Raw genomic sequence first — 15,087 nt, 5'->3', positions numbered from 1 at the left:
CTTACCACAGGGTGAGAGCTCAGCACTAGCACCAGACTGCCAAGATCCCTGAAAATTAAATTCTTTAAGCCACAGGAAATCAGGAGTTTGGTCAATGGGGCTCTTAAGTTCTTAATTAGGTGGCAGGGAATAATGCTTGTGAATGGCAGGGAATAATCAAGTCTATTACAGTATCTAGGACGAAGTGTTCCCTATTATGACGTATCAAGATATACTTTATCTGAGCTCTTCTATAGAAATCTCCGTTTATAAAAGACTCATCAGACTGTAACAGGTTCCTTGCCTCCTCCAGCATTTTGAAAGGAATTTCTGGCTCCAGTGGATATGCAGTTTTTCCCCGGTCGTGGTGACAGGACACCCTGGCAGCAAGATTCATCATAAGGGCAACCACTGTTAAATGTCACATTTCACTCAGATTCTCCACCTCACTGATCCCGAGCAGGGAAAGAGGCGGGGAATCTCCCACCCAAACTAGGAGAACAGCTTCAGATCGCAGCTGCGAAGCAAGCAAGACTCAAGCGCTTTGGGCATTGGATGACACAAAACGTGGGAACAGAGCTCCGTGATACTGCACAGACAACAAGCCTTCTTAGGAGGGGAATTATTGCTTCCACCACCACTCATTTTGGGCCTGACCAATATCTACTGAAGTCAACAAGTGTCTTCCCATTGACTTCAAAGGCATTAGATCAAACTCTTTACTGCAAAGCTTTGACCTGGCCTATCTGGTGTTTTGGGGCAGCAATTTAGAACTTGAATCATTATCTCTTTCAAGCCACATTCCTCACCCAAAACCCTCACCGACATTCACTGGGAGATCTGTGCAGATACCCAAAGGAGAATACACATGGCCTTTAATAACGGTGTTATTATATCACCTGTAGAAATGGGCACTATGGTTTGGGGAAGGGAGCATTATCTAGAGGTGAAAACAGACAACTGGGGAGCATGGTAGGGAACATGAAAAAACCCAACACCTTTCTTCTTACAGCACCTCCTCCATAACTCTCAATGAAACTACTCCTAAGATAGGTACAAGTCACACAACCTGCCTTCTTGGCTTCAGTGGGAAACGTCTCTGGCAGATGCCTGTGAAAGGGAAGGGGGAAATAACAGCAGGAGAAAAAAAAAAGAAAGGCAGAAAACAACGCAGAACAAGAGTAGAAAGGGTGCATTTTTGCACAACAATTCTAGCGAATAAGAGGAAGCTACCGCCGTACAGAGAAAACCTGAGCAGCTTTCCCTGAGGTGGCACTGATCACTCCCATTGCAAGGTACATCTTGCAGACCTCAAGAAACAAAGACCTTAAAACAAATCCAGTCCGGTGTGGATAGGTCCATTTTCACTTTCACCTTGAAAACTGATTAACACATCACTTCCAAAAAACAAAAAGCCTCAAAAGTTCCCATAGCACTTCGGTCTTTTATTGTCATCTGATACCTCAGGAAACTGTGCCTCAGCTTACAGAACAATTTGTTTCCTTCTAAGAATTCCCCCAAACAGGGTCAGTCCCACTATAGCCTTTTACTTCTGAAGCCACTCTTCTTTCTGCTTTTGTTTCAGCGCTCTAGAGAAGTGGTTCTCAACCAGAGGTACCCTTGGGGGTTCGCAGAGCTCTTAGAGGGGATACATCAGCTCATCTAGACAGTCGCCTAATTTTACAAAAGGCTACATAAAAAGCACTAGCAAAGTCAGTACAAAGTAAAATTTCATACAGTGACTTGTTTATACTGCTCTATAGACTATACCCTGAAATGTAAGTACAATATTTATATTCCAATTGATTTATTTCATAATTCTATGGTCAAAATGAAAAAGTCAGCAATTGTTCAATAATAGTATGCTGCGCCACTTTTGTAGTTTTAGATCTGATTTTGTAAGCAAGCTGTTTTTAAGTGAGGTGAAACTTGGGGGTACCCAAGACAAATCAGACTCCTGAAGGGGGTACAGTAGTCTGAAAAGATTCAGAGCCAGTACCCCAAAGGACAGAGAACATTGTTCTCTGCCTGTATTTTCACTTGCTCAAACCAGCCTTTCACTTAACACATGACTAGAACAGATTTTCAGTTGAGGGGCATTGGTTAAGATAGTATATTAATATAATAATTCCCTCTTTTCACATAGCACCTTCCATCCTTAGAGATCCCAAGGTAATTTCTTCTACAAGCCTTAATCAAATAGGAACTAAACTCCGTTTACTGGTATGTGACAGAAGAGTAAGATATACATATGAAGCTGCAGATAGTTCTTTCTTTACAATATAAAAAAACATGAACAAAGAATCTTTGAGACAAAAGGCAGATAAGTGAAATTGCCCGAAGACTTGTGGGTGCCATGAAGAGCTGCTTACACATGAATTTTTTGAAAGTGAAATGGGAATATCTCATACCAGGCATTTTTATTTTGGACTCCAAAGCTACCATTGGAAGCAATAAAAGAGAGAAAGATGCTTTCTGAAGCCTTCTATGTTGCATCTATGTTTGCAAATGAAACAACTGGGTGAAGTCGCAATGCTTCTATAAGTTTTTGGACATAATGATCACACAACAGTTACTGAGATTTCTGAACCCTTTCCCATAAAGTCTTGCGATAGAAGCTAGACCTGGAAAAGCTGTGTAATAGATTACCCAGTCCATACCACTGACCAAGGAGAGATTGCATCCCATCTATTAGCATTTTACTTCCCATATATTAGCATTTAATCCTGCCTAGTTTTAAATGCTTGTCCAATACCTTGTCTGCCAAGAACTTGCTAGGATGATCTTTCCCATTTACACCCTATGCTGGACCCCAACCTTGTTACCATCCTATGTGCCAACCTCCAGAGCCTCCTCACTCACCTGTCGCAGGTGTTGCAGCAGTTCAGTTGCCTCATCCTGTTTCCCTTGCTTCACTAGCAGCAGCATGTCCTGGACCATACTGATCCGCCGGTGATAAGGGGGCAAGTTGCCACCACTCTTCCCAAACTTATCACTGGACTTCACCATGAAGGATGCTAGGAAGTCTCCCCGGTTCCTAGCTGGCATCTTCTTGCGGGAGCTTGGATTGTGCGACTGGGGGCTCTCCCCTGCACCAGGAGGCTGGCATCCTTTGGTCTGCTTCGTGCCCATGGTACAGCCAAGCCACCAGGAGCCTCATCCGAAACACCTCCCCCAGGCTTCATGCAAAAGCGTCTGGTCTCGGTGGCCCCTGGTGGGAAGCGATGTGGCTGGGCAGTAGATCTCAGCGGCTCCCGGGCAGGGTGCCCTCTCCGTTCCCGCCTCAGTGGAAGCGCAGACCCCCAGCAGTCTGGGGGTCGCCCCACCAGGGATGCAGAGCTGGAGGGCTTCGCTCACCAGTAAGAAATACAACCGGCATCGTCCCTCATTGCTGCCAGCAGGAAAAACAACAACCAGGATTCGAAACAAAACCCAGGGAGCTTCTTACCCAGGGCCCCAGAGCCGCCCCGCGGCCAGGGGCAGGGGGCTGATTGCAATGGGTAGTGGCTGCTCTTCCCACGGAGAGTTGGGCAAAGCCAGCAGCCCCACTGGCATGATCCAAAGCCGCTTCCCCGGGACGATGCTGCAGACACACAGCCCGGGCGGCTCCGGGCAGCGGATGGTGCTGCGGAGAGCGGTCAGCCCCCACCCGCCCTGCCAGGCCCCCAGCGCTGCCCGGGGGCACGGGGCCGGCAGCAACTTCGGGGGAACTGTTGCATGTCCGCGAACAAAGGCAGCGGGCGGCTGCGGCTCTGCCGAGCCAGCCGCGCTTCCTTCCCCGGCAGGAATCAATCCCGGGCCGCGGCCGGGGCTCCGCAGGGGGCGGCCAGGCGCGGTCCCCGGCCCCCGCCCGGGGCAGGGCGCAGCTCGCTCGGGGAGGGAGCCAGGCTGCGGGTGGCCGCGGGCAGGAGGGAGCCAGGGAGGGCTCGGCGCGCCGGGGCCGGGCTGCGGGAGGAAGCGGGATCCGGACGGGCTCCGGCTCTCCCCCTGCTGCCCGGCTGGCTGCGCTGCAGCGGAGAGCGAGCGCCGAGCGCCGGCCCCGAGGAGACCCGCTGCTGCCAGCCTGCCCCGGCCGGTCCGGAGCCTGCCCCGCCTGGGCTTCCTCCCAGCCCGGCCCCCACGCGCTCACTGGTACCCGGGACCGGCAGCCTCGCCCCCCCCAGGACCCCCCTGCAGGTTGGGGTGGTTCCCCCCGGACCCTGCTGGAACCAGGGCTGCCCAGAGGATTCAGGGGGCCTGGGGCAAAGCAATTTTGGGGGCCCCTTCCATTAAAAAAGTTGCTATACTATAGAATACTATATTCTCATGGGGGCCCCTATGGGGCTGGGGAAAATTGCCCCACTTGCACTCCCCCCAGGGGCAGCCCTGGCTGGAACCACTGCCCCCTTGAGTGGAGGCAGGTCCCGGTACAGCAGAAGTTGTCCAGAGCCAGGAGCCTGGTCCCTAGAGGCAGGACTGAGCAAGCCAAGCAGAAGGGGCAGTTTCAGGTATTAAAACAAAGAGAAAAGCAGAAGAGAAGCACAAGACAGCAGGCCGGGACTGGGATTTAATAAATATTATTCATATTTCCAATGACACCTCCACCCTTCCACACACAAACCGACATCTCCCTTCCTGAGCCTATCTGCCCGACCCTTTCTATTGTTTATCCTACAAGGATCAGTTCTCGCTCAGGTCCTAGTCAACATCTACCTGCACCTACTAGGGAACCGGTCAGCCAACATGGACTCAAGTGCTAGCACCACATCGGTGACAGGGTTCTACTTCTCCTTCAGCACCAGCCCCCCGATGGCCCAGTGCTTGGCAAAGAGCAGCTCACAATTGAAGCTGAATCCAGGGCAAGACAGAGGTAATGCTAATGGGCAGAGGAAAGTATTTAGAGGAGTTTGCAGCCACAACCCAGTCTCCTTGGACTGAAGGTTCACACCTACAGTGGGTCAATTGAGTCAGTAAGTCCAGGAGGCTCGTGAATTCCTTGCTGATGCTGAGCTCTCACCTAGCAGCACCTGTGTGTAATGCTTCCTACCATCTCCAGTTGGCTAGGAGACTCCGTCCCACCCTAGCACATGATGGCCTGTGCTCAGTTATTCACATCTTCATCAGTTCTCGGCTGGACCTCAGCCATCCAATATAGCTGGACATAGAGCCTTCAGCACTTTGGAAACTCCACATTGTATAGAATGGGAGGAGAAACTGCTTTTGTAGTTGGCAAGCCTGTCACAGTCTGTTTAATCCTGAGCTGATGGTGTCAAATTTGCAGATGAACTCAAGCTCAGCAGTTTCCATCTGAAGTCTGGTCCTGAAGTTTTTTTGCTGCAGGATGGCCACCTTAAGGTCTGCTATAGTGTGTTGAGGGAGGTTGAAGTGTTCGCCTACAGGTTTTTGTATATTGCCATTCCTAATATCGGATTTGTGTTCATTTATCCTTTTCAGTGGGGGACTGTCCAGTTTGGCCGATGTATATAGCAGAGGGGCATTGCTGGCATATGATGGTGTATATTACATTGGTGAACGTGCAGGTGAATGAACCTGTGATGGTGTGGCTGATCTGGTTAGGTCCTGTGATGGTGTCGCTGGTGTAGATATGTGGGTAGAGTTGGCATCGAGGTTTGTTGCATGGATTGGTTCCTGAGTTAGAGTTACTGTGGTGCAGTGTGCAGTTACTGGTGAGAATATGCTTCAGGGTGGCAGGTTGCCTGTGGGCGAGAACTGGCCTGCTACCCAAGGCCTGTGAAAGTGTGGGATCAGTGTCCAGGATGGGTTGTAGATCCCTGATGATGCGTTGGAGGGGTTTTAGCTGGGAACTGTATGCAATGGCCAGTGGAGTCCTGTTGGTTTCTTTCTTGGGTTTGTCTTGCAGGAGAAGGCTTCAAGGTACATGTCTGGCTCTGTTGATCTGTTTCATTATTTCCTAGTGCGGGTATTGTAGTTTTGAGAATGCTTGGTGGAGATTTTGTAGGTGTTGGTCTCTGTCTGAGGGGTTGGAGCAGATGTGGTTGTACCTCAGTGCTTGGCTGTAGACAATGGATCATGTGGTGTGCCCAGGATGGAAGCTGGAGGCATGAAGGTAGGCATAGCGGTCGGTAGGTTTTCAGTACAGGATAGTGTTAATTTGACCATCGCTTATTTGCACCATGGTGTCTAGGAAATGGACCTCCCCTGTAGATTGGTCCAGGCTGAGGTTGATGGTGGGGTGGAAGCTGTTGATCTCTAAAGACTACCTAAACCCTGGGATAAAGAGTGTAGTTGTCAACTTTGCTTCTCAGGCACAACAGAGCTCTCTACAAGGGTAAGGCCCATCTGTGCAGGAGACAGAACTCCCTTGGAGGCCAGCCCAAGACTGTCAAATGAACTTCCCCAGGACCTAAGCACCTATATTACTACAAAACAAAAAACACACTCCTCTGCACACCTCTCTTCCCCTGGGAGGGTTAACTTCAACAGGACTCCATGTGGCCACAGGGGACCATACTATCAGATCCACGTATGGGCTTGAAGTCTAAATCTGCCAGGACAACACATTTAAAAAAAAAAAAAAAGTACTCTATTGCTTTCTTTGACATCTGTAGTTTAGTTTTGAATTCTTTACAATAATTCAATCAGGCCATGCCTGGAAATGCACTGTAGTATAGTTTATAAAAATCACAGACACATAGTAAAGTGAGACTTCAGCACCACATTTGCTATTAAATCTGGGGGGGGGGGGGAAGAGGAGGCAGCTACTTTTTTAATATGGATTATAGAACATGTGGGCAAGTGACATAGGAACGAATGAGATTCTGCTCCTAGCTTTGTCCAAGCCTCCCTTGGCCTGGAGAGTTAGATTCTAATCCTGCAAGCTACTATGTGCAAGCAGAGCCCTACAGGGAGACTGCCCCTGGAGCAGGCTGTAGAAGTCTTCTTACTACCCTAGAGTGGGTTCCTGCACCACTGTAGTCAATAGGAGCAGAGCCTCTGTATACAAAACTTGCCATTGTTGGATAGTTTTCCCATATGAACCAACTGAGCACAATTGTTTGTTGAGACACAACAGTGCACCCCATCCCCGTCGATACACAGCCTCTCTTTATAACACAAACTAGCAGCCAAGAGACTTCCAGCCAAAAATGCTCTGGCTGGACCCAGAGGATGGTCCCATTTCAGTGCATGTTCCTTCCAGAAGGCTATAGAACCATTAGCTTCTTTCTCCATGGAAGATAAATCTATTGCAAATTGAGAAGTCAACCAGCCAGAATCAGCTCATCCCTCTGTAGGATATAGGAAATAAGAGAGGGAGAGAAAAAAAAATAAACACTGAGGTTGAGATCCAGGGCTCCTCTGAACCACAGAATTTCAACTGAGAAGTCAAGAGCAGTGAGCTATGCATTATACTGAGAGGAGTAAGCAGGGCCAGGCAAGCCTTTTCCAGAGAGATGCTTTTGACTGGAGTAGAAATTAAAGTGTCCCCAACCAAAAAGAAATAGTAAAGGTTCTGCTGCATTTCTTGTTAAATGAACTGATGCTTGGTGACAAGGTCTTGCACTGATGGCCCAGGAGACCAATTAGCCACAAAATGGTGCAGCCTGGCCTAGGTGCAACTCAAGCTTCCAGTGCCAACACATTGCCTCAATTCTGAATCTGGAAGGACCAGAACAATCAGGCCCAGAGAACTTGCTATGTGCACAGGCCCAGATGTGTGCCTGGTGTTCCACCACAAGCAGACATTGCCCTGCCAGTAGGAGATCCTGTCACCACCCCATCTTCCTCTATTCTGTCCTATGGGCAGACTCAGCCATTTAAAGATCCAGTCTTTTTATAGGTTTCTTTCTTGATTGTCATAACAAGCTAAACAAAGGATAAAGGCAAGACAGCCAGTGCGCCAGATTTTCACAAATCGAGCCTGCAATTGCTAGGGTACATTGGCCACATGCATAGCAAATATTCAGTTAGTGTGTGTGGTATTTTCTATACACTGAAATTGTGCCCAAGTGTGCACATGCAATTGAGAGTGCCTAACTGTAAAAAAAATGTATATATCTGGGGCTCTCGCTTTCTCTCACACTGGGAGCCATGTATATCCTGCAGTCCTCGGCGGGCCTGATCTTCCTTTGTACCTGTCTGACTGATGATATATTCTGCTATTCACTAATTATAGATCCTCAGCCACTGAGAGATTTCTCTTAGTACAGCTGACTGTATCCAGGTGTGCAAACTGCAAGCTCATCAGCATTTCCGTAGGAGAGCATTCTGGCTTGGTTAATGTGCCTCAGCAGATCTGATGCTGAGGATTGGCTAGTTAGAAATATCCAGGATTCAAAAAGGATTTTAAAATGTCGATACTGAGACTACAGAAGAAAACAGACTGGTTAGACTTTTGTCCGGCCCAAACCCTGGATCTGCCTCCCTCCACCTGTTGAGGAAGTTCAGATCAGGTCTACACTCTGCAGCCAGTCTCTCTCTAACAAATGGAGCCAAAAATCCAGAACCTAAATTCCCTTGGTGTAGTGAGGTGGAGTGACCTCCCTCCCCACGGGCGGGCGAGGGACCATTACACTTGGACTTCAAGGACATTTGGATGCAGATGAGAATTTTGCAGGCCAAGATCCATTGCTAGTTAGGAGACGACAGACTCTGGAGCCGCAGCATAGAGCATTCTCAATGTTGGTCCATCCTGTAATGGGAATTCCAGACACCCAATTTCCCCACGCACAACAAGCTTTTCACATCCAAACCACCTGAAAAAGGATCCAAGTTAACTGGGTTGGATTTGCTTTCCATCCCAGGAAGTTGCCAAGATGTCCAAAACTTAGAAACAACCTGAACTGAGAAGTCAGCAAGCCAGTATCAGCTCATCACTCTGTAGAGTATAGGAAGTGAGAAGGGAGAGAAAAAAATTAAAACTGAGGTTGAGATCCTGGGCACCTCTAAAACTGCAGAGCTACCAAGTTCAAGAAAGCATCCAAGGTCACAGCGACTCAGCAGCAGAGCCAGGAATAGAACACAGGTGATGTGGATACTGTAGCAGATTATTCTGCTGACCAAAATCAGGTCTACACTGAAAAAAAAAAAAAAAGGTTGGTGGTATAACAGCTATGCCAGCAAAGGGGAAACACTCCTGGAGCTGACCCAATTTATACTGGCAATAGCACTTTTTTGCCAGAATTGCTGCTTCTACACTAGGGTTTTTGCCAGTATAAAAGAAAAAAAAATACCACTAAGGAACATTATATAATCCACAAAAGTTTTTAGTGCAGACCCGGCCTTATTGTGGGACAATCTTGGGCAAGTCATTTCAATTCTCCATGTTTCATTTCACTGCCTGCAAAACAGGGAAAGTTTTGTTATCCACCTTTGTAAAGCACTTTGATTTGATCTCAAAGTATTCTTGTACCCATAATGCACAATTATGCTCCTCCATTATCCCATGACCAGAAGCAGCACCCTCTCCTTTCTTCTCCTCAGAGGGGAGTTCTCAGAACAACCCATGGTTCCAGTGAACATCTCATTGGTTGCTTACTCACTGAGCTTGAAAAGAAGAAAACTTAATATTGACCATGACAGAGCCCCCGAATACACCAGGTTACTTTTACACCTAAAGGAAGCAATGGGCTGCAATAAAAGCAGGTGTCGATTTTTGGCATTGGCAAAATGGTTGATTCTTATTAGAAGAATGAAAAGATATCTTTTGTTTAGACAGCAGGGAGCATTTGTTCAATGCAAGTGGATTTACCACACTGGCGTAACTCACACTGGCATTTCTTAGGGGCTATGAGGATAAACCCCTGTGCATCAGCCTACTGCCTTCTCCTTCTAGACAAAGTAGGGACTATTCCTCCTCTTCATACATACTTAGGTTTAAAAATGTGTGTGTTGATTCTTGTCAAGAGATACATCCCTGAAGGGGTCGTCCATTGCGTTCCAGTCTCTCAGAGATCATGTAGATACCGTCTTCTGCAATAGCACAAGTACCCACTGTCCCTGTCCTCCCACATTTCCCAAGCAAAACAAGTCCAAACTTGCAAGCCCTGGAGGAATACAAAATTGCTTAAGCTGACGGAAGTGATAAATCTTCCCTTCATGTGACCGCTTCAGCTTTTTTCCCCACTCAACAATTTAGATGCAGTGTTTATAGAAGCAGAAGGCTCTGTTTACACACCAGCCAAAAGTTGTTTAGACAATTCAAGCCAGCGGCAAAAGCTGCCAGGAGGTCCCTGCTAAATATTTCTGAGTCTTTTTCTTTCCCATATTTTATATATGGGAAATAAATATTTGTATAAATAAAAATAGGAATGGGGCTTAGAGAGTGTTATTGTTTTGATCTGGAGGAGAAACTACCCCAGTTAGTTAGTAAAGTGTCTACCTATGTTTTTACTGAGCATTATTCTTCTGTTCCAGGGGAATTTTGGTGCTAGCAAGGTTTGTCATGCTGACAGGGCCACCCCCATACAGAAGTCTTCAAACATTCTGCAGAACGGGGACACGATGAGCAGCTTCCTTCCAGGCCTGGCAGTTGGGGCAAGAGACTAGCTCAGCGTCCAGGGCCTCTTCAATCTTTGGCCTCCAACGGGAGGCGGAGGAAAGGTAATTTTGTTAGAGGTCTTATAACGTGGCCTCATATCCACTTGTGACTTGAACGGAAACCTGTCTATTTCATGTCTATCTACATATTCATCAGTACCACATGTAAGGAGCTCAGATATGCTAATTAGAGCCTGATTAAAAGCTCGGGGAAGCCAGTGGAAAGACTCCCATTGATTTCAACAGGGTTTAGATCAAGGTCTTTATCATCCCACATACTAAAGAGAAGTCAGATGGTTAAAAAACAAGAGTCATGCACTCACTAGCTCCCCAGCAGGGCTGGATTTAAACTGGTGGCCAAGAGTTAAAACGCGTATGCATCAACCAATCTCCAAACCACCTATGGGTAAACTTCTGACCCCATTGAAGGCAAAAATCTCACTTGGCATTGACTTCAATGGGATCTAGATTTCCCTCTATGTTATTGCAAAGATAAAATCTACATAATACTGTTTTAAAACCTTCCAGGAGACGCACTGAAAACAAATTAAATACAATAGTGAATCTCAGCTCCATGCAGGAAAAGGCTTGGAAGTTAAAAGAAAAAAAAAATCAGATCCGATCCAACATATAGAAAGAAGCCATTTACTTTAGCCAGCAAAAGTAAACATGTGCAGCTATTAAATAATGAACTCTCAAAGAAAATACACAGTAGATAAAATACAAGCTAGCAAACGGGGTAAGAAAATTTTTCAGGGATCACTATTAACGGAAGGGGAGATTTGCATGAAGAAAGCTGCTGCATCATTCCAGTGCTCCTCTTCTGGAACCCACAGCAGAGTTTGCTATGGACTTGGATGTTCACAAAGTAGGTGCTAGAGAGGGAATATAAATTAGTGGTTTGAATGTGGGCTTGAGAGTCAGGATTCCCAAATTCTGTTCCTGCTACTGACTCCTCCATGAACTGGAGCAAGTCACTTAAACCTCTGTGCCTCGCTCTACCCATTCTCAAAATGGCATTAATACTACTTGCCAACAGCACATGCAATGTTTGATCCATCAATATCTGTAAAGTGTTTCAAGATTCTTGCATTAAGAGTGCTATAGAAAACTGAAGCATCATTCTATCCCGTGCAAGCCCGAAGGCTCACTGATGCCCAGGAAGACCTATACATGATTTGCAGGAGCGAAAGACTCCGGGGGAGTTACTCCAGATTGCAGGCATGAAAATCAGCCCTCTGCTTGGAGGAGTGCACTGATCAGATCAGCTGGAACACTTCAGAGGGCAGAGAAGCAGGCTGCAGGCACTTGCTCTCTAGCAACTAAGAAATATGCAGAACCCCAGGAGATAGCAAACAGACACTCCCGATTCTTTCCAGATGTTTCACGGCATCTAGCCATGACACGAAAATGAATGTTTTGAAGCAGCAAACTCCATCCATCCATTCCCCTTTTGAAAATAAAACAGCCCAACCCCCATTGGCAGCTAACTCTTGAACAGTAAATCATTCGTCGTTCAACATCACATTATCAAATCCATCTTTTGTGCGTGCGTCTCCAGATTACGTATTTCATTTATTTACTAGCCGATTTCTTTCAAAGATTAATGCATGTTTGATGGAGCTTGTCAAGGTGATAAATGTACTGCTGCCGAGCACCAGGCTTAAATAGGTTTTGGACATGGCTGTAGGCCATTAGGCATTGAACTCGGATCGCTCACTCACTGCACGCAGCCAGCAGCCAAGCATCTGAATTTCGGGCATTAGTGACCCATTCCTGATTTGAACCAGTGACTTAAAAAGTAAGGGCTGCATATGCCATTAGTACCAATGCCCCCAAGCCATCTATACCCCTGCATTGCTGCAGTCTGACCGTAATGCTTTTCTGCATCTAGAAGTAACAAGTGAGTCAGATGGAGCTTACTGTTTCAGATCAAGTGTCTGCTATTCCACAGCTTTATATCCGTGTCTAATCTCACTGACGGATGGATGGTAAAAGCAATGCCAGCCAGATTACATTTGCAATTTTTCACAGTGAACTGCTAAGCTGAACTCCTGATGCCTTTTGTTTAGAGGGGAACAGAACAGACATTACGCTCTCAAACTCTCAGGGAGATGGAAGGGGAGTTGAATTGCGGGTTTGTCTTTCAGAAGCAGATCCTACTTGTGCAAAGCTGCTTAAGATCTTGTATTTGTAACGAACACAAAGTCTTTTTGCTTTGCCTGGTTTGTGAATATTCAGTGATAAGGGTCAAAGTAAAAAAAAAAAAAGTCAGGTTATAAACTTGCTCATCAACCTTGGTGGATGGCCGCCATTCATACCTACTGGTAATTTCACACCGATTATAAATATACAGTTCCCTAGGCTATATTAAAAAAAATAATAATCTAGCCTTGGCTTCCTGCAATTTGATGTGCCCAAAAGATAAATAAATGCAGGCAGAATAAATACATTACAGCTTTCCCTTGGATTGTGTAAACTCAGTGTCTAGAATCCAGTCACCAGCAAACCTAGGTGTCATTACTGCCTTTGTCTTTTATGGAGAAACTAGTCTCAGAAGTTCCAAATAAGTAGGGAATTTAGGACTGAATTCTCAGTTACAATTAGGCCATTTATGGTGCAGTTCTGCCCACTTTACCTCAAAGCAGAGTCAAGTGGTGTTTAATTGCAAATTCAGGTCTCAGTCTTCACATTTTAACTTCATTCTCCAAACGGAGCGTGCAGTTTGCTCAGAGAACAGAGTGATTTTTAAAGAGGGTTAGGACCCTTGCCACAAACTGGTGTCCGGAGCTGAACTTTCCCAAAGTTCAAACAGGATTCTGAGCCAGGGAGACATTCAGCGTCCTCTTTGTTTGGTAGGATCAATAAGCAACACTGTAAATAAATTGGATCCTACAAGGTATTGACTAGAGCGGAGTAAAATTCACAATTTCTAGTCCTCGGGAAAATTCAACAGTTGCTTCTGTCCCAAATTGGGATGAAAAATTGAAATAAAAAACCAATAATTGTGGAACAGAAATTCTGAATATAAATTTTTCAGAAGTGTCAAAACATTTTGACATTCCTAAAATTGAAATGTTTCATTCCAATTTATTGAACTGATCTGAAGTGTTTCATTTCAAGTCAGTTCAATATCAAACAACATTTTTTCCTAGTGGCACACTGCCTCACAGGAGTTGTATTTCTAGACCTTGATGCCCCCACACTTGCCTTGGGGCAGGCTCCCTGGCTGGACTACATTTCCCAAGATGCACGCAGGATCATGTCTCCCCCATGATATACCACATGGCTCCTTCAAAGGGAAATATGCATAGTATTACAGGAGATATCCTCTGGGGAGTCCTGCCCCTAAGAGAGAGTGGGGGCCCAAAGCACAACTCCCATAATGCAGTGCACTGATTGGGAAATGCAATTTAATGTTTCGATGAACTGATTTTAAATAAAACATTTTGAGTCCGTTCAATAAAATGGAATATTTCAGTTAGATCTGCCTGGATGAAAATCAACCGTTTTCAGCAAAACTGAAAATTATTCTGATGGAAAATTCCCGAGCAGCTCTAGTGTTGAGTGCCCTCGATTCCCAGTAACTTCAGTGGGAGCCCAGCACTTCATACGAGCTGCTCAGGGCTTTAGAGAGCCAAACCCAATTTCAGATTACACCCAAGAATGTACAGGCACTGAAGTATTAGCACTGCATAGAGTGCAGGGGACTGGACTGGACGACCTCTTGAGGTCCCTTCCAGTCCTAAGAGTGCCTTCATTTTGCCTCAAAAGGCAATCACAGGCTATGGAGTCATGCTCCAAGACGGGATGGAGCTTGACTGTGGACTAACTGCAGCAAATCAGAGTTTAAGTTATGCAGACACAAGGAGTTTACTTTTAGTTGGCTCAGCTAGGAGCCCGGGACACAGGGCAGAGCAGTGTGAACTGTTGAACGTGGCCTCTTTCCAAGGAGCTCATCATCACGGAGAGAGAGAGAGAAAAAAAAGAAAAAACACACCACGATTCTTGATGCAGCTCAGGCAAGGGTTCCTTGCCCTTAGCAGAGAGGTTCAGTGTGTCACAGCAGTTATGTTGTTGCTGGCAAGTGTTTACGAACTACTTGAAGCAGTGAGCCAAGCACAGTGTTTGCTCACCTCCACCTGTTCAAAGCATGCACGCTGCCCTGGCACCATTAACTCCAGGAGTGAAGGAACAGTTAAGAGCAGAGCTGAGCACCCACAATCTGTTTCTTGCATTGAGATTCTTTTTTCTTTCACATGCTAAAAACATTAAATGTTAGAGCAGAGGCTGTTACTGACACCAACTGTTCGCCCATTTCATATACATCAAAGGTCAAACTTACCTGTTATTAACTTTGGTTGGTGCATAGGGTCTCATGATCCAGCCACATGGCCAGGTTTCAGAACAAACATTGGCTGCTTTGACCATAAAGACATAATTGTGATCAGAACAAATTAATGGGTCTCAACATCCTGGATCTAAACTCAAGGGTGTTTGAAACTTGGATCAGCACTTTTCAGCCTGAGTCCATCTCTGGAGACTTGTTACACACCAGAGAAGGGTCAGGAAAGTTTACCAGCTCAGGCATAGCAGGTGACAATGAAGTTA

General features: G+C 46.2%; 1 protein-coding gene and 1 long non-coding RNA gene across 2 annotated transcripts in view; one reads left to right on the top strand and one right to left on the bottom strand.

The window, feature by feature from the left end:
- Positions 1 to 3,430, bottom strand: part of LRRC75A (leucine rich repeat containing 75A) — a 177,366-nt gene extending 173,936 nt beyond the window's left edge. The window contains exon 1 of the mRNA XM_050929352.1: positions 2,842 to 3,430. Within this exon, the coding sequence (XP_050785309.1) occupies positions 2,842 to 3,111 (270 nt within the window). The 5' untranslated portion in view covers positions 3,112 to 3,430. The remainder of the gene's footprint in view (positions 1 to 2,841) is intronic.
- LOC127037527 (uncharacterized) overlaps positions 1 to 15,087 on the top strand; it is a 267,537-nt gene that overhangs the window by 221,063 nt on the left and 31,387 nt on the right. The gene's annotated exons all lie outside the window — the stretch shown is intronic.

Source organism: Gopherus flavomarginatus, chromosome 19, assembly GCF_025201925.1.
Source record: "Gopherus flavomarginatus isolate rGopFla2 chromosome 19, rGopFla2.mat.asm, whole genome shotgun sequence".
NCBI lineage: Eukaryota > Metazoa > Chordata > Testudines > Testudinidae > Gopherus > Gopherus flavomarginatus.
The sequence above is the reverse complement of the archived record's forward strand: the minus strand, read 5'-3'. Positions and strand labels throughout refer to the sequence as shown.